The following is an 18213-nucleotide window of genomic DNA, read 5'->3' as shown; positions in this document are numbered from 1 at the left end:
CTTCTCAGAAACTCTGATTTTCGGGGAATTATGAGCCTAAAATCCCTGCAGGTTGGCGAATGACTGGAGTCAAGAGTGCGGGTCATGCCCTTGAGTCTGGCTGACACTCGTGTAGGTAAGAGATTATCACATCCACGCTGGGTAATTGACAACTGCAGGATCAAACAAGCCCCCATCCGTCTCCATTTGTTAAAGCAATTTGGGAAAAGTGAATGGGAAATTAAGAGGGCACGACTTCAGAACCAATGATGCTGGAGGGAAGTCCTGATCCACCTCTGACACGGTAACAGTAGCGGAAGAGCACCATCTCGTGGCCACACCTCACTACTGCCGCTGCAACCGAGGGAACCCGCTGTGCCTCGAGTCATCTTCATCCCAACCTGGATTATATCGGACATGCATGCCTGCTTGTTCAAAATTGTTAGTGGAGAAATCTAGGCCTGTGCTCAGGTGACAGTCTCCACGTCACAGAGATTCAATTAAAGTTCAGTATTTAGTTTCATCCCAGAATTGAGTTAAATTGTCGAACTGGACCTATTCAATGTTTTCAAGTAGTTTCTTTTACAAAATACATGGTTTGTTGCAACATAAACACAGATTAGATTTAATAAATAATGAAGAGCGTCACTCAAGCTCACACTCAGTTGCTTGATGCAGAATTGTCTGGTTTCCCACATTTCCCGTTTTTAATCGTATATAAAACTTTTCAAGGACATATTAAAAGTCTCAGGACGTAAAAGTTTTTTTTTTCTTTCTAAATGATAAACAACACTGAACTATATTTGAAAAAGATCTAACTTCTCATCAACTATGGACTTTTTTCTGTAAGACCTGTAGGAGGCCAGACACCAGAGAGAAACCCCAAAGCCACAGATATTAGGACTCGTCCGTTTGGAAACAAGATGAATCATTTATTTATTTTGGACTGAATTTATGAATACAAAAAAAACAAAACATGGAGTTGACCAACAGCGCAAAACCACAGAAAGTATTTACAAATATGTATCTACAAAAAAAAAATTGGATAATTGATAATTGCTTTCCTAAAACAGGAGGGAGCAGAGAGAGCGGGACTCAACAGGAAGAGGAACCAACAAATCCACTGGTGGGGGGGTTCCTGGACCACAGACCACCTCTCAGAAACCATCTGATGAGTTATCTCGTGATCAACCTCCTCCCTCGCTCGCTCACCACAAGTCCCGGTCACCTGCCTCCTTCTCTCCCTCTCCCCCCGTTGCCCCTCCAGGCACCTAAGAAACAACCTAAGAAGCTTCCTCATCGATCTTGGGTGCCAGATAGTATTTGATGTGACCCATGTCAGCGATCTTGTACTCCACCACTGTGAAGAGAAACAAAATGTCACAAACCATCACCACCACCATCACCAGGGCTGCTGGGGAGTCCCTTACCGAGGGGGATGTCAGCCGACATGCTGAGGGTGACGGTCTTTGACAGCGGGGTGGCCTTGGTGAAGAAGTTCAGGTAGTTGAGGGCGAAGATCAGCTGGACCGGCTCGTTCATCTCAATGGTCACCTGCAAACAAGCCACACGCACACAACTCAAGCGTCCGGCAGTACGAGCAAAACTGAAGTGTCACTTCAGCCAAAGAGCGGTGCCGGGAGGAGTCCTAATCCCTGAGATGAATTAGGATTACTGAACCCCCGGGGCCCTCGGCTGCATTGGTCTCTGGATTGAAAGGCGCTCGCATGATTCAGGAGACTACAGAGATGTTGAAGTCCTCCATCCACGGCGTCGCTGGTTTACAAATGAACCAACGTGGGCGTTTTATTTGCAGGGATTTCATTCATACCTCAAAAATAAAAATAAAAAACCCTTGCTGAATCAAACATGTAAGTATTAAACGTCTGCCTGCCACAGGGAATATTTTGGCAATAAATCCAATCCCCTTTTTAGTGGAGGGAACCGGTGATGACCTGCAGCACCATTTACACTCGACTAGAACCATCAAGAGGATTCATAAATCACCTCGACGTGGTTTTAATGGCTGAATCAGACGGATGGTAGCAAGTCTGTGGAAGTGCTGACTCAGTTCACGAAGCTAATTGTTAATCAGGCGTAATGCTGGTTTTATTACGACCCCCGAGACAGCAGCCATCCCAGCGAGCCATCTTTGCTCACTCACCGCCTCGTCCTCTTTGTCTACGTTGCTGGTCTGGGACAGCTTGATGTTGCCGGTGCCCAGCTCTCCAGATGCGGAGAACTTGACTCCGTCCTTGGCGCAGGAGATCATGACAGCGTCGCCAATCTGAGAAAGGTCGCGGCAGATACGGGCAAACTCCCCGGAGGGCATCTTCACCACGCAGCTGTACTCCTGCTCCTGGGCGGGGGGCACAGATGAGGAGGGACAGTCAGGAACAGAGTCCAGAATGCGTTGGACAGCAGGTAGAAGAGGTGAAGAACTTACTGGAATACCGAGCTGCTCCACATCCAGGTCCATCAATTTCATCTCATAATCGGAGACTTTCTCCTGGTCTGAGGGAGAGAGAAGAAGCGGTTGAGCGATCGTGCATCACTGCTGACTACGTTCTCTTACAGCTGACTGCGAACTCACTGAGCGTCTCGAACACCAGGGCGAGGGTGTCTGCGTTGTCTTCTGCTCTGAGGGTGATGATGTCTTCGTTTCCTGCACACTTCAGGATTTTGGACATACTGAAGAAGAAAGAAGGGAGTCAAAGAGTGCTGGAAACAACCAGAGCCAGCTGACTGACACCTACTTCAAATAAGCAAAACCATGGCAACTTTGACTACGCTTGAACCAATCACCACGAATTCCATCTAACTTTTTGGAAGTTAGGGGTCAAAAAACGTCTTTTGCATAAATTATAATTGACCTTTAAAAAAAAAAGGGGGGGGGTCCCTAATTTAACCCAAAGGACAACAGAAACGTTACGTCTTTTGCAAAATAAAATCCTGCAATTAAGGCTGAAAATAAATTTCGATAATAGACAATGTTTTTAAAAGACAGTAATAAAACTGATATTAAAATGGTGGGAAAATTGACTTTACTAAAAAACTATTAAATACAGTTGCAACTTTATTCTACATCGACTCCTTAAAAAGTATTTTTTCAATAATTCTATGACTGATCAAATCAAAACCGGTGTAACGTTACAAAGCCAGCGACGTGACTCATAGCCGGAAGTGGAAGTTCCCGGGTTTAACAACAATTCCCGCCTGCCGAGAGTTTGGCGCTCAAGTGACGTAGATAGTGGACGTCCCTCAAAAAACAGCGCCAAATGTCATTTTCTCTCCGTGCGAGGTTTCGTGCAAAGATCTTAGCCCACAATTCACGTCTAAGTGTTGGAAGTCAAGGGTTAACGGCACCGGGATACACCCGGTCCGCAGCAGGGACATGCCCGGGCAACTCCACTAAGATGGCCACCCTCTTACTAGCCTCAAATGTGACAGACGACTGTTATTTTAGGCATTAAAGCGCCGGCTCGATCGAGTCATTCGCCTCTGGTCTGGCCCTGAACTTACATACTCGGTTGCGCCAAAAAAATACAGAACTTCCACACAGTTTTAGCGGAGACTAGCCGCGGTTCTTCCACCTCTCAGCCTACTACCGTTCTCCCCATACACAAGCGGGGTTTCCCCACAAAAGTGTGCATCGTTTCCCGCACCTGGCGAGGTTAACTCCCATGGCGAGGTTCCTGTCGCAGCGGTACGAGTCGAAGCCGTCGCTGCGGAGGGTGAGCTGCACCAGGGAGACGTGAGACGAGTCCATGCTCTGGAGCGAGATGCCCGACGAGCTTACGTCCCAGGCGGCTTCCGTGATCAGATCCTTCAGAGCTTCCAGCACCTTCTTCAGGATGGATCCTTGCACCAGGCGAGCCTCAAACATGGTTGCTGTTGATTTTGACGTCTGCGTAGATTGGAGAGTTGTTGTTTTCTCGTTAGCTTCCTCGAAGTAGAGGACGCAGCGCGGACTCACCACCGAGCGAGAGGAGGGACGAGCGTTAAAAACCGGAGCCTTAGTGTGTCGTTGGCCGGTAGAAGCGTGACTTCCACTTTCACCGGATAGAAGAACTGTTTGAGACGTTAGCGCGCCAACATCAGATTATAATGAGCCTGTGTCTTTGCGTCATTTCCACTTCCTCCTCAGCCCCCCCCCCCCCCCCAAATCCTCCTCCACTACCTCCACCTCCACCGAAAGTAGTGAAAGCAGCTGTCGGCCATATTGGAGAGGTCAACCTAGCCATAAGCTGATTAGCAAATTTAGCTAAAGCAATCAAATTCTTTAAACCCACTATAATCACACTTAAGGCAATAAGTACATTAAATACTGAGTAAATAAAATAAATACAAACATGTGGGACCTACCGCTGCACTGTACTGCCCTCTACCTTGTAGGAATTTTTCAACAAGTCATCATTAATCAATCAGAAGGACCCACAGAGTATATGTATTGCGCTGTTCCAAATCCGGAGAGGACACCTTCCAGTTGGTTCAAAAGAATTTATTCAGATTAACAGGAAAGAATACAGAGCTCTGGAGATCGTCTTCCCCTATGCTGGAGTCAGCATACGCAGATGCGTCCTCCCTGGCGTTGGGGCAAGAAGTCCAACGATCTAACTATCTTCTCCAGTTTTTGTGTGTTACAGGGGAGGTGCTTACGTGGTCGCTTCTGCGTGCAAGTGTGTATTTTTGATCTTCATGTCTGTTGCAGGATCTTCTGTCTGACCCCATGCCAGTCCCTTCTGGTCCATCGTGGCCTTGTTGTTGCAGCTGTGAAGATTAAAACCTCTTTCCGATTTACGGCCATGCTCTTATCTTTCACGGCCTCATCCCACCATAGAAATTCTTGTGGACTCTGTTCTGACGTAATTGGCTTGAGGGAGTGATGCTAGCATGAGCTACACTCCCGCTATTCCCTGTTGTGACCTTTTCACCTGTCCACTCTAAACAGTCTGGTCTGTGCTTCACTGCTGATAGTAGGTGTTTTTCTGTTGTCTTATATCTTGGAATGTCTATCTGTGTTGTCTCCAGTATTTCTAAGTTCCTTCCTGGAGTCGCAATGGCACCAACTAATCCTGGTGCTTTGGAGATTTGTGGGACCCCTCTGTAAAACACCTTTTACTACTTCCAGATGTTCAAGAGGTCAAATAAGGTGACTTGCAGCTAAGTCATCGATTCTGCCTGGGATGCATGAGCAGGAGATCCCGGTACCGCTACCAACACTAAAGAAGTACATTGATGAACTAAATACAGTGTTGGAACCTTTCCTGCCTCTTTGGGAACTGCCACAGAAACATCTTTATTACAACTGCCTTGTGTGTCCTACACTCTGTTTTAAGTGAATGTTTGTATAAATTTAACTACAGTTTAAGCAAATATATATAAATTTGTCTACAACCTCTTGACTGTACTGGTGCACCAAAGCCTCAGGGGATGAAAAATGACACTGGCACTGCACAATTTTCGAACTTCACTTTGTATCTGATGACGTTTTTGCTCTCGAGTGTTAAGGATTTGGCATCAAATCAACTACACTGATTTGAAATTATGACTATGAACAGGACACGTACAGCAGTTCTTTCAGGCTCTTTGTCAAATGTGTTGTAATTGCGTACTTCAATGTGGTGGAGACACCATTACTCTGTCAACCCTGCAGTCTTCCAGGATTGTCTTATCCTGCGGAACCCAACCAGCTATGCTCTGCTGGACTTGAGTAGATAATAAGTGAGGAACAAGGGAGTGATGAATATTTATTGATAGACAAGTTCATCAGCATCATCAACAACACAACCAAGTCTCTGGTTTATCTCATATACACACACAGACACGGGTGCATTAAATGGATGGAATCTTTATGGTGTCATTTTAACCCTGAGTAGAGGTACTGAGTCAGGCCACTTCACAAGAGATTGGTTGAACGTGAGGAGGAAAGCAGAAACATTCTACAGGTGTTAAAGGATGGCAGGCAGGACGAAATTGCACGTTGCATCATGTGGTGGTGAGAACTTCATGCCAGGAAGTTAAACAATTTCTGCAGGCAGGATGTATTTGGTTGCCATGGCGATGATGGGGGCACCTGTTGGCACACCAGGGAAAGGACCACTGGACCCAGCGATGTCAATGTGGGAATACGGCAGAGGCTTGTCAGAGTCAATGCCGTGCTGTGTCATAAATACAGAAGGAAAATGAATGGTGAGATTCATCAGTGAACAACTTCCGATGTGTCGTTTTCCCAAATGAGAAGCAAATGACAACCTTGTCAAGCCCGGACGCCATGATGAGGAAGGCTGCTGGGGTCTGATGACCTCTAGGAGTAGATGAAGAAGGCAAGTTGTTGCACTGGAGAATTTCCTCGTACTCGGATTTACCCTTGTGGAACTCATAGTCCTCTCTCCTGATGGTGGACACCTCAAACACATCGCCCAGGATGTCCCCAGCTGTAATGTAACGGAGAAGTGCCGAGACTAAGTACCCCACCTAAAACTTATTCTACAGGATGGTGGTCTCGAACCTCAAATGGATCCACATCACTCACCCGTCTGCCACTGAGACGCGTTCCTGGAGTGATGGGCCGGACCATTATCCATGATGATCTGCAGAAGGACATTCAAGCTGAAAAACTGTTTGGACCTTTAACACCTGCACTTTTTGTAGATGTTTCTGTCTCAAACCAAACTAAACATGGTGACTGACCATTTTGCCCAAGAGCCAGGTTTGCTGGCATAGCAGCAGAGAGCATATTTAACCGTGGTGACTGGCGTCATCACAGTTGCATTCAACATTCAAGTTGTACTCACAGAGTAGTTGGGTCCCATGGCTCTGATGGCGTGGCCAGTCAGAGTCGCAATAGTGACCAGATGAGGTGAAATCTCACGTACAGCCTGCAGAGCCAGAGAAGATCACCGCTAGAGCGTGAAAATACCAAGAGGTTTGAAGATGCACAACTGAGTCAAGATGGTCAGACCTTTTCCTTCATCTCGCAAAGCAGGTCAACCATCACCATGCGTCCCTCTGCATCAGTGTTTCCCACTCTGACTCTGCGACCCGCACGAGACACCACCAGTTCATCAGCCACGTAGCAGTCTGAGCAAACACAAACACACACACACAAAAATCCAGCTTTAAGGCAAATCAACTGTGGCCAAGCCAGAGGAAACACGGGGCCTGAAGCAGCAGCCCGTGTGCTGGTAGGCCATGTAACAGATACTTGCTTTTATTGGATTATTCGGTCTTGTTTTATCTTGTCTAAATCAAAGTTTTCTCTCAAGTTACAGAAACTTACAACCCAGCACCAACATTTACTGTCAAATTCATCTATAAACCTTCTTTTAGTTCATGGCTTCATGGGAGAGGTGATTGGAGTGGGGTTGTGCTTGTTAAATGGTCCATTGAAGAGGAAAAGAAAAAATCAGTCTTAAGAAAATGTAAATAAGGCTGGTGTGTGTACAAAGGACGAAGTGAATGACACCAACCTGAACCCACGCTGTTCCTCACCATGGCCATAGAGCCGATAACCTTCAGATGGCTTGGCTTCAGCATGGCTAAGATCTAGAGAGCAGGAGGGAGATGAAGTCCCAGTGAACATTCCAGGTGAGCTGACATTCAGGTGTAGGTCAGGGGTGTGTGACTGGCCCTGCTACTAAGCTACATCCTGATGTGATCCGATCACAGGTGGTCAGGTCTGCTTAGGGTGTTCACACTTGGTCTCCACCTGATTCTCCTCTGATTGGATCTTAACGCACCGGAGATCAGACGATGGGTGAGAGATCAAAACTCTCAAGAGAGTGAGCAGTGCAGCCGGCGATACTTTCCTTGTTTTTAAATCAGCGGGAAATGAAAAGCAGAACAGACAGAAATCCCAACCACGTTTGTTCCACACAAACAAGGCTTGATCAGGATTTCTCTCTGGGATCTTTTCACGTGGTCACTCACTCTCATTTTTATTTCTTCTAAGAACAAGTACACCATCTGATGAGACGGTGCTTCATTGTTGCCCAGGTCCCACGTGTACACACTACTGACAGAATCTGGCTCCAGACCACCTCTGGATGCGACTTCAGTGATCGGATCTCTGGATGGATCTTAATACCGGGGTTGCACGGGCTCACTAACCTGGAAGAAGCCAGCGACGGCAGCGGCCCCACACTTGTCTCTGTGCATACCAGCCATGACACCGCCAGCCTTGATGTCAGCTCCACCAGTGTCGTAGGTGATGCCCTGGAAACACCAGCAAGTCATTGAACTCAGTTTATGACATGTTTACGTATCTGCCTCAGTGCTGGTGATGGCTGCGAGCCGGAGGAATGGTGTTTCCAGGTTTCTCTTCTGTACGTCCACCCCAGTCGAGTCATCTCACCATCTCAGGAACGTCTTAAGGTGTTCTCTTACCATTCCGAACAAACCTCCACTGAGACTCAAGGATGAATTGAAAAGTTTTCTAGTCAAAAAGGTCAGAGTGACAAGCAGAGGCATACAACTAAGGTGCAGTAACGTTTTGGAAAACACACTTACTGTCCATCAGCTTTAATGCAAGACAAGCACATAGATACCCTTCGACCTGAGATTAGCAATGACTCCAAGTTCCCACTAACCTTGCCCACCAGCATGAGGGTCTTCTGGATGGGTCCCTCTCCACAGTACCGCAGATGGATGACTCTGGCCTGGTGGCGAGGCACACCTACATCAAGAGAAAACTATCAACTCTGCCACCTTTCAAAAAAAAAAAAAAAAAAAAAAAGAAAGAAAGAAAGAAAAGAATCTCCAGGACTGTAATAATTGTTGAATAGAACAAAAACAAGATCGTGTCGTACTGCTGGCACAGCGGTTGACTGCAGCCAAACAGGGATAGTCCTTCTCCAGACTGTTGAGGTCGCTCACCACTTCTACCTGGAGACAGACAGACATTCAATAACCCAACAAGAAGATTTAGCTGCCATTAAACAGCCAAACAACCAGACTGGAGTGATGAAGACGTAGAATGAGGTTGGCTGGTATTACCTGCACACAGCTGTCCTTGAAGAGCTCCAGAACATAATCAGCCACACGAGGAGCAGCCATACGCTCAGGATCAGAGCCGCCGATATCGCGGCAGGCCACCCTGAGGGGGGCAGAGAGGACTGCTGGTGAGTCAGTGAACAACACGAGACATCTCAGCGGGAAAGAGGCAAAACATTTTCATGCACCTTCCACTCTCCAGAGCTTCGGCCACTTCCACCAGTCTTGGTCCCTGGTCCTCCTGGGCCACCCAGACACCCAGAACACATGCCTTTAAGTCGGAGGGTTTTACCTTCCCCTCCCTCACTTCTAGGGGCTTTAGAGGGAAAAAGAGGAGAAACAAATTTGTAGAGTTTTGCTAGACATAAAGAGCTAAAACTGATGAATTTCAAAATGGAGGGACCATTTATGATCAGTTCTCACTTCCCTGTAATAATAATAATAATAATACTGAATAATCCCTTCAGCTGCTAGCAGCCACGTCTGCTGTCGTTGAGATTTTTCCGGTTTGGGTTAGACATTAACTGCACTTGTGCCAACTTTGCACTCTTAGAATGATGCAAATGCAGTTAATGTCTACTTCAAACCTGGTGCTTTAAATGGGATGTTTACTACGCATCCTTGTGCAGTATTGGTGGCTATGTGGTGCTGTTAGCTTCAAGCTAAATATACATAACTGGCTCTTTCTGCACGCTGAGGTCATGGATAAGTAATGAAATAAATGTCTCTGAGAGCTCAAGACAACTATAAGTTAGTTTTCAAATGCAAAAAAATACACTTTTTGGGTGAAGTAGCCAATTATAAAGTTCTAGTATTCACAAGTAAACAAACAGCCTACAACTCCTGCAACGCAAACCACCAGGATCCCTCTGAGGAAGGTGACTTTTGAACTTGGTTTGTAATGCAAGACTCTTGTTAGGAGAATGGAATGATTTTACTAGAGACAGAGCTGCCCAAACCCAACAGCTTCTCCTCAAAATGGCCGTTTCTTACCATGTAGAGACCATGCAGGGCCCCGAGTGTAGCCAAGAGGGTGCTGTGCCTGTAGACCTTGTGTGGAGGGCAGACCAGGAGGGGGCTCTTCATACCAGTTTTCATGGCCCTGAAAGGACACTTGGGTGAGCAACACGAGGGGACAACTAGGGGAGCCATGGCTCCCCCTTGTTCCATAATAACTGGCACCCTGATCACTACACAGGTTCTACTTATGGGCCATTCCACGTAAAATCACCTGATTCCACATCGCTCAGAATTAGCAGATATATTTTCAGGTGGCAATGCAACATTCAAGTTACAGGCCCTCTAAGTACACAAGGTGATTGAAATTCCATGATCTTAAATTCACATAATCTTTTCACGCATTTTTTTTAAGCCCTCATCACCACATTTATGATGGCCAAAAGAAATTTTTAAAATCACATTTTATTTTTAGCTCTCAAATTCTGCAACCAAATCAATTTTCCATCCACCTCAACACAGTGAGGGACTTAAAGAAGAATGACAGGTAACAGGCATTATTCAAAACTTAAATTGCGTGATTATGAAAATTCCTCATTGTTTTTAACCAGCTAATAATGGAATAAGAAGCCACCATTTTAGTTACATTACTGGCCTAATATTGTTCAGTTCAAATCCACAATCAATACCATATTAAAAGTAGTAATGTTGTCATTCTGTTTCAGGTCACGTCAGCTGTAACTGTAACTGTGTTCCCAAGCAACTAATTCCAACTCTATGGAGCCATGACGCGTCTCATGTAAAGTCACAGCAGGTTCATGGTCCAGCGCAAGCTAAAGACCAGAACCCGGACTTGAACTCTCATTCTGATCTGCAAATAATGTCAGTATTCGCACACGATTCAGATACTCCTCATCCGATCTTGCATCTCTGTGAAAAAAGTTGCATTTCTTACGATGTTTATGCATTAATAAATTCCATTATCGACGATAATAGAAAATTATCACTATATCTGGACCGTCTGATAGAACTGTAATATGCAGCTACGAATATCTTCATCATCTCAGTAATATGTAATATAATTGAGGGGCTTGTTCAAATGTTACTAAATGTAGGTTACAGTCAACCTTGATGGGGAAAATTCCTTACATTTTATTAAACATTTCATAATTTTCCCCTCCCATTATTTGTTATTGGTGTGCAGTGCTAGCTGTTGAGTGTGCCAGGACTATGTCGAGTGCCGGTGGCTGACCGTTTGATGCCGATGTTGGCTGCATCACTGAAGTTCCTGGCATCATCATAGTCACGGTTTACTGGGCCGGTGGAAGCAAACACCAGACGGTTACCAGGGAGATCAGGGACCTTCAGGACCACAACCTCCTTCCCCAGGCCGCTGTCCACCTGTAAGTACGGCATTATAAATTGTAGTGACTTGTAAAAAGCCAGAGAGGCTTGGTTTTACTTCAGACTGTCTACAACCATCATTGTGCAGCCTTACAGAGCCGTAGTCCTGCAGAGGAGCTTTCAGAACCTCAAGCTCGGGGGGTAAATCTTCATGGCTCTGAGCCACCAAGACAACACCATCAAAACTATGAAGAGAGAGAGAGAGAGAGAGAGGAAATCATCAGACTGTCTCACATCTGCAGCTGAGGAAGAAGGACAGCATTTCTGCTGATACGCACTTCTGGTTCTTGACATCTGTTGTCCATTGTAGGGGCTGGACGCTGCAGACAGAAGGAAAAACAATCAGAACAAAGGGGAAAAAAATTGTTATTTCCTCTCTAACAAGTTAAATCCCCAATTGTGTGACAACCAAATGTGTCAGACAATAATGCGGGCTGATGATAAGAGAGTGGGTCAAAGTGTGGAAACCTGAAGACCTTTGAGATTTTCAAGTTGGTGTCACTTGATAGAGTTGGACAGATTATTTTCTTGACTCTGTCAAACACACGATATTGCACTTTTCTGAGTTTCCACAGGAGGTTATCAAACTGTTGCAGGGTGTCTGTGCATGTTTATGTTCATTCTAAATGACAATGCACAGATCCAGGATTCGAACCCCACCCAGGGGCTAATACCAGCTCTTGTTATTCATCAAATATGTTCTTGTAACAGATCCGTTTCGTTCTTATCCAAACTCAAAGACAAAGTGAAAGTTTAAAATTACAAAACTGACAAGCCAGAAGATCGTCATTGAAATAAGAGACCAGAAATTTCCTTTTCAAGCTGCAGAAGTAAAAACAAATGAATCAAGAATTGGGTGATTTTGCTCAGAGTAAATGATCACCATACACCCTTCATAAATACAATTTAAGTGCAGCTATGGGGGAAGATATCAGTGTACAATTAGACAAACAAAAACCTCCTGCACGAGTCAGAGCCACAACAAAAGAGAAGGTGGGTGACATTAAATAGAACAGTTCATCTCACCTGGAACACATCGTGTCGCTTTTCCTCCAACACCTGCTGGGAGAAGACGCTGTTCAAGACGGCGACGATTGTTCTTATACGTTTCCCCGTCCCTTCTCCGGCTGATCACATGACCTAACTTGGACACGTGTCGCCTTTGTGGGCAGCGATTGGCTCGTCGTTGTGATCATCTGATTTGAGGTTGTGGTGAGCTTTAATGAAGTTTCGTGTCTAATTTCTTCCCTTGACTTTATGTGTGTTGAGCATTAATGTTTGTTTTCGTTGGCAAATTTCATATTTCACGTTGTTCATGCCCCTAAGTTGTTAAACTCCCACAGCAATAGAAGTCGTGCTGCAGCTTCCAGCTGGGAATTGTAGTTCTAAAACCTGATTTAAAAGGCTGAGAAGCACCGTAAAGAGACGCACGGGTTTATTGTCGTATTGATTACTTTAATTGATAATATCGTTAAATCGTCATATTTGGTACTGACTGGCGAATGAGTCTCGCTATAGAGTTGCCCTCAATGACTGCAAACGCAAACAGGAAGTAGTCTTTAGTCGTCTTTTCGTGCAGACCCACAAAGGTGAGCGTTAACTGGAACAGGTGCAAAGTTCAGGCAAAAGCGCCTGAGCCATCATCGCGGGTCACAGACCTCCTTTGGATGATCTTAGATAAGAGTCGTAGCCGCAGCTGCACATCGAGCACCAGGTAGGCTCGAGCTAGCTCCTGAAGCTACGTCGGTGCAGGTTCGTGCCTCTCCTATCAGTTAGTTGCAGTTCTACCACCCAGAGCCAGACGGGAGTACAGCATCACTCCAGACAAGAGCCAGCTGGACACTTTGCATGCAACAGCAGCTTCTTTGGCTTTTGGCATCTATGGCTGCTGCCAGTGTTTCATCAGACAGGCGGAGGAGAAATTGAGAAATAGCCTGTCCTTTACGTTATGTCTTTTTTTGAATTTGAGGCAATTTTATTAGGAGTTTGGTTGAAAGAATGTCCACATTAATAAGGTGAAGGCCACTTTCCAACAGGGAGATGTTAGAACGTTAGGTTACTGGCGGAGCCCGGGTACTCTGAGCGGCGTGGGCAGCTCACACCGGGAACGCCTGCAGCCTTCTGTCGACGCTTGAATTCACGCTGTAGAAGAAAGTTTTAACGCGAAAGAAGTGAACGGAAGGTTGAGCGTGAAGGCCCGGTTCTCAGGGTAACACGTCCGGGCGTCTCAGCGTGAGTAAAAGGAGTTCCACTTATGACGAGAAACGAATGCAACGGACACACGTCAATCTCTGTCCCCCTATTAATTAAAACGGGACCGTAACTACTTTGATCGTCACACTCGTTTTTGCCCCGTGACGAGGCTGTGATATTACCCAACTCAGATCACACCATGACGTTCCTGCAGATAATTCTGATGAAAGGCAGGATCTGTTGGAAGATGAGTTGAGAAATGCCATCGACAGTTTCAACCTGGGAGCTGTAGATAAAATATGACGTAAAATTTCTGAGAAATTCATCAGACGTTCTGAAATTGGGAGGTCTGCTTTATTTGTATTTACTGTGTCACCCGAGGGTCATGCTTCGACATTTTTTCAAACTTGCTGCCTCAGCAGCAAACATGCCAGCGCAGCAGTTTTCCTTGGAAGTAGCAGAATTTTCAAACTATCCCTTCATCCTCGATGAAGTTGGACAACTTTTCTGTTTAATTGAAAATAAAAGTAATTACATTGTTCGCTGGATAAAAATATGAAAATGTAATAAGTGGAAGAGATAATGTATTTAGCAGTTTATGCAAGTTTTTATACAGTTTTCTGCCACTAATGAATTGTCACACTTCCAGGACTCTTTCAGTTTTAGTCATTTGTTTGAGATGCTTTTTTTTTTTAAGTGAAAAATGTAATCTTCAGTGGCAGCACGGTGGTGCAGTGGTCAGCACTGTTGCCTCACAGCAAGAAGGTTCTGGGTTTGGGTCCCGGCTCCAGCACGGGGTCTGTCTGTGAGTCTGCATGTTCTCCCTGTTCCTGTGTGGGTTCTCAATGGTACTCCAGCTTCCTCCCACAGTCCAAAGACATCAAGAGGGGACGAGGTTGATTGATACTCTAAATTGACCGTAGGTGTGACTGTGAGTGTGAATGGTTGTCTGTCTCTATGTGTTGGTCCTGGGATGGACTGGTGACCCGTCCAGGGTGAACCCTGCCTCTCACCTGAAGGCTGCTGGGATAGGCTCCAGCCCCCCCCCCCCCCCCCCCCGCAACCCTTAATAGGAATAAGTGGAAGAAAATGGATGGGTTTGGTGCGCTATTAGTGGCCCCTTCCTTCAATCTGACGGATGTACAGATCATTTGGAGCTATAGTTTTGTAACCTGTCTAATTCTTCATCTTTAACTGGAATTGCCACTCTGACTTTTTCCTGATAATTAGGGTGAGTGAGCTAAACTCCAGAAGTCCATCCTCACCCTCCAGCCTGAGGGATCCAGCTTTCAGGTTCACAGTAAACCGTTAGGGAGTGCAAGAACACACGTAGGAGTAATTACAGTGGGGCAAAAAAGTATTTAGTCGGCCAACTATTGTGCAAGTTGTCCCACTGAAGAAGATGAGAGGCCTGTAATTTTCATCATAGGTACACTTCAAGTAGGAGAAACAAAATGAGTAAAAAAAAAAAAAAAAAAAAAATCCAGAAAAATCACATTGTCTGATTTAAAAAAAAAAAAAAATTATGTGCAAATTTATGGTTGGAAATAAGTATCTGGTGAATCACAAAAGTTCATCTCGATACTTTGTTATATACCCTTTGTTGGCAATGACAGAGGTCAAATGTTTTCTGGAGGTCCTCACAAGATTTTCAAACACGGTTGCTGGTATTTTGGCCCATTCCTCCATACAGATCTCCTCTGGAGCAGTGATGTTTTGGGGCTGTCGCTGGGCAACACAGACTTTCAACTCTTTCCAAAGCTTTTCTATGGGGTTGAGATCTGGAGACTGGCTAGGCCACTCCAGGACCTTGAAATGCTTCAGGCTTTTTGGTGTGTTTAAGCTCACTGTCATGCTGAAAGACCCAGCCACGTTTCATCTTCAATGCCCTTGCTGATGTTTTCACTCAAAATCTCACGATACATGGCCCCATTCATTCTCCCCTTTACGCAGATCAGTTGTCCTGGTCCCTTTGCAGAAAAACAGCCCCAAACCATGACGTTTCCATCCCCATGCTTCACAGCAGGTATGGTGTTCTTTGGATGCAACTCAGCATTCTTTCTCCTCCAAACATGACAAGTTGAGTTTTTACCAGAAAGTTCTATTTTGGTTTCATGTGACATTCTCCCAATTCTCCTCTGGATTATCCAAAAGCTCTCCAGCATGCTTCAGACGGCCTGGACATGTGCTGGCTTAAGCAAGGGGACACGTCTGGCACTGCAGGATTTAAGTCCCTGGCGGTGTAGCGTGTTGGTAGCCTTTGTTACTTTGGTCCCAGCTCTCTGCAGGTCATTCACTTGGTCCCCCCGTGTGGTTCTGGGATTTATGCTCACTGTTCTTGTGATCATTTTGACCCCATGCCAACTCCAATCAACCCCCATTGACATTTACCTAGCATAAGGCTTGTGAGTTAGCATTGTTGGCAACGTGAGGCAGGCCTCACCTGGAGATTACTTACTTACTACTTACTTACTGCCTTATATGCTGGCTGGCATGTAGGGCAGCAACAAAGGATCTCCACTCCTGTCTGTTCTGGGCCAGAGTCTTGATGGAACCCCAGGTATGATGCAGGGTCTTCATTTCTCCCTCTACAGTCCTCTGCCAGGTGTTCTTGGGTCGGCCTCTCTTGCGCTTGCCTTCTGGTGTCCAGTGAAGAGCAGTTTGGGTGATGTTGCCCTGCTCTCTGCGGATTACATGTCCAATCCACTCCCACTGCCTTCTCATTAGGATGTTTGCCATGTTTTGTTTGCACATACTAAGAAGGTGTTGATTAGAGATGGTTTTGGGCCAGAATATCCGCTGTATTTTTCGAAGGCTTTTGGTGTGAAAGGTTGACAGTCTGTGGAGATCAGTTTCTGTCGTCCGCCAATATTCAGCACCGTATAGTAGGGTGGAGAGGACACAGCTCTGGTAGAGCCTCAGCTTGGTGTTAGTGTTGTATTGGGCCGACTTCCAGACGTTGTTGAGCCTTATTAGGATGTTTCTGGCCTTGCTGAGTCGGCTTGTGATGTCATTGTCCGCACCTCCATCAGGGCTGACAACACTGCCTAGGTATGTGAAAACATTGGTTGTAGGTAGGTTTACACTGTCTATTTGGATTGGTGAGGGGGTTGGGATATTCAGCAACATCAGCTCTGTCTTCTTCAGGTTTACTGTCAGACCTACTTGCTTTGCAAAGTTGTTCAGATGACAGGTTTTCTCTTGCATGTGTTGGTGTGTGTGAGAGAATAAGGCCATGTCATCTGCAAAGTCAAGATCTTCCAATTTCGAGAAGAGAGTCCACCTTTTTTCCCCCTGGGTTTGTCTTCGGTGGTTCTTTTCATCACCCAGTCTATGACTAGGTTAAAGAGAAGTGCAGACATAACACAGCCTTGCCTCACCCCTGTCTTAACTGCAAAACTGTCCTGGCTGGTTCCTATTTGGCATTTGAAATTGGTATAGAAACTTTTAATGATATGGACAATTTGGTTTGGAATTCCATAAGCGCGTAGTATTCTCCACAGACTGTCCCTATGGATACTGTCGAAGGCCTTCTCAAAATCTACAAAGTTTATGTACAGTTGCCTCTGTCACTCTGTACACTGCTCAATGATGTTACGTAAGGTAAATATGTGGTCAACACATCCTCTACCCATTCTGAACCCTGCTTGTTCTTCTGAGTTCTTTATCCAACGCATCTGCTATTCTTTGTATGATGATTTTGGCAAGGATTTTGCTGGGAATGGACAAAAGGGTGATGCCACGCCAGTTGTTGCAGTTGCTGAGGGCACGTTTCTTTGGGATTTTCACAATGATGCCCTTTGTCCAGTCATCTGGTACCTTCTCCCCCTCCCATATGGCTGTAAAAAGTGGTTTGAGGGCTTTAGCTGCCTGGTCTGGGTCTGCCTTAAACAGCTCTGCATTTAAGTTGTCCAGCCCTGGAGCTTTACCATGCTTGAGGGATTTGATGGAGGAGATGATTTCTTCTATTCGTGGAGATTCAATATCCACATCAAGATCAGCTTTTATTTCCTGTATATCAGCCTCTAGTCTTGGCGGTGGTCTGTTGAGGACTTCATTGAAGTGTTGTGCCCAACGGGTTTCTATTTCTGTTTCAGAAGTGAGGAGTCGTCCCTGTTTGTTTGCGATTGGTACATTGGTGTTCCTACGGTATTTTCCACAAATTGAATTGGTAATCCTGTATAAAGTTCCCTGTTCTCCTTTTCTGGCTGCAAGTTCTGCCTGGTTTACAAGATCTTCCATGTACACCCTCTTGTCAGCTCTAACCTTTCTCTTCCCTTGACTTTATGTGTGTTGAGCATTAATGTTTGTTTTCGTTGGCAAATTTCATATTTCACGTTGTTCATGCCCCTAAGTTGTTAAAGTCCCACAGCAATAGAAGTCGTGCTGCAGCTTCCAGCTGGGAATTGTAGTTCTAAAACCTGATTTAAAAGGCTGAGAAGCACCATTAAGAGACGCACGGGTTTATTGTCGTATTGATTACTTTAATTGATAATATCGTTAAATCGTCATATTTAGTACTGACTGGCGAATGAGTCTCGCTATAGAGTTGCCCTCAATGACTGCAAACGCAAACAGGAAGTAGTCTTTAGTCGTCTTTTCGTGTAGACCCACAAAGGTGAGCGTTAACTGGAACAGGTGCAAAGTTCAGGCAAAAGCGCCTGAGCCATCATCGCGGGTCACAGA

The 18213-nt window shown here is 45.5% G+C and overlaps 3 protein-coding genes across 6 annotated transcripts in view; 1 reads left to right on the top strand and 2 right to left on the bottom strand.

Moving 5' to 3' along the window:
• Window positions 1–890: 890 nt before the first annotated feature.
• pcna (proliferating cell nuclear antigen) lies at window positions 891–4091 on the bottom strand. The gene is made up of 6 exons (XM_086206552.1): window positions 3645–4091; window positions 2573–2670; window positions 2426–2493; window positions 2144–2338; window positions 1410–1533; window positions 891–1339 (listed from the first exon to the last, which is right to left on the bottom strand). Exons 1-6 carry the CDS (start codon window positions 3863–3865, stop codon window positions 1263–1265), a joined length of 783 nt encoding a protein of 260 aa, XP_086062678.1. The 5' UTR covers window positions 3866–4091; the 3' UTR covers window positions 891–1262.
• A 1625-nt stretch (window positions 4092–5716) lies between these two features.
• On the bottom strand, window positions 5717–12475 carry LOC147260119 (putative aminopeptidase W07G4.4). The gene is made up of 16 exons (XM_086206540.1): window positions 12361–12475; window positions 11613–11654; window positions 11429–11519; window positions 11183–11331; window positions 9967–10075; window positions 9162–9289; window positions 8977–9076; window positions 8790–8865; window positions 8571–8656; window positions 8092–8196; window positions 7452–7527; window positions 6944–7062; window positions 6777–6860; window positions 6515–6572; window positions 6235–6416; window positions 5717–6140 (listed from the first exon to the last, which is right to left on the bottom strand). Exons 1-16 carry the CDS (start codon window positions 12369–12371, stop codon window positions 6000–6002), a joined length of 1557 nt encoding a protein of 518 aa, XP_086062666.1. The 5' UTR covers window positions 12372–12475; the 3' UTR covers window positions 5717–5999.
• The window catches only part of fahd2a (fumarylacetoacetate hydrolase domain containing 2A), a 21796-nt gene continuing 15997 nt past the window's right edge, over window positions 12415–18213 (top strand). Inside the window, exon 1 of one of the 4 annotated variants that reach the window (XM_086206547.1) lies at window positions 12415–12540. The gene's annotated coding sequence lies outside the window, so the exon portion shown is untranslated. Of the gene's footprint in view, window positions 12541–12643; window positions 12924–12945; window positions 13567–18213 lie in introns of those variants that run through there. The other 3 variants (XM_086206544.1, XM_086206550.1, XM_086206548.1) reach the window with 3 other exon arrangements.

Source organism: Aulostomus chinensis, chromosome 6, assembly GCF_037954235.1.
Source record: "Aulostomus chinensis isolate RoL2024-O1b breed Wild chromosome 6, RoL_Achi_v1.0, whole genome shotgun sequence".
Lineage (NCBI taxonomy): Eukaryota > Metazoa > Chordata > Actinopteri > Syngnathiformes > Aulostomidae > Aulostomus > Aulostomus chinensis.
Note: the sequence above shows the minus strand (reverse complement) of the source record. Positions and strands in the feature narration are given on the sequence as shown.

Bases quoted from the DNA above. Each gene is read 5' to 3' on its own strand.
- pcna (XM_086206552.1), bottom strand. From the start codon at position 3,865: ATGTTTGAGGCTCGCCTGGTGCAAGGATCCATCCTGAAGAAGGTGCTG. The intron at 2,494-2,572 runs GTGAGTTCGCAG...TCTCTCCCTCAG, and splicing joins CCTGGTGTTCGAGACGCTCA to ACCAGGAGAAAGTCTCCGAT. The intron at 1,340-1,409 runs GTAAGGGACTCC...TTCTCTTCACAG, and splicing joins GTCGGCTGACATCCCCCTCG to TGGTGGAGTACAAGATCGCT.
- LOC147260119 (XM_086206540.1), bottom strand. The intron at 8,197-8,570 runs GTTAGTGGGAAC...TGGTGTTTCCAG, and splicing joins CCCTCATGCTGGTGGGCAAG to GGCATCACCTACGACACTGG. The intron at 6,861-6,943 runs GTCTGACCATCT...CTGGCTCTGCAG, and splicing joins TTTGCGAGATGAAGGAAAAG to GCTGTACGTGAGATTTCACC.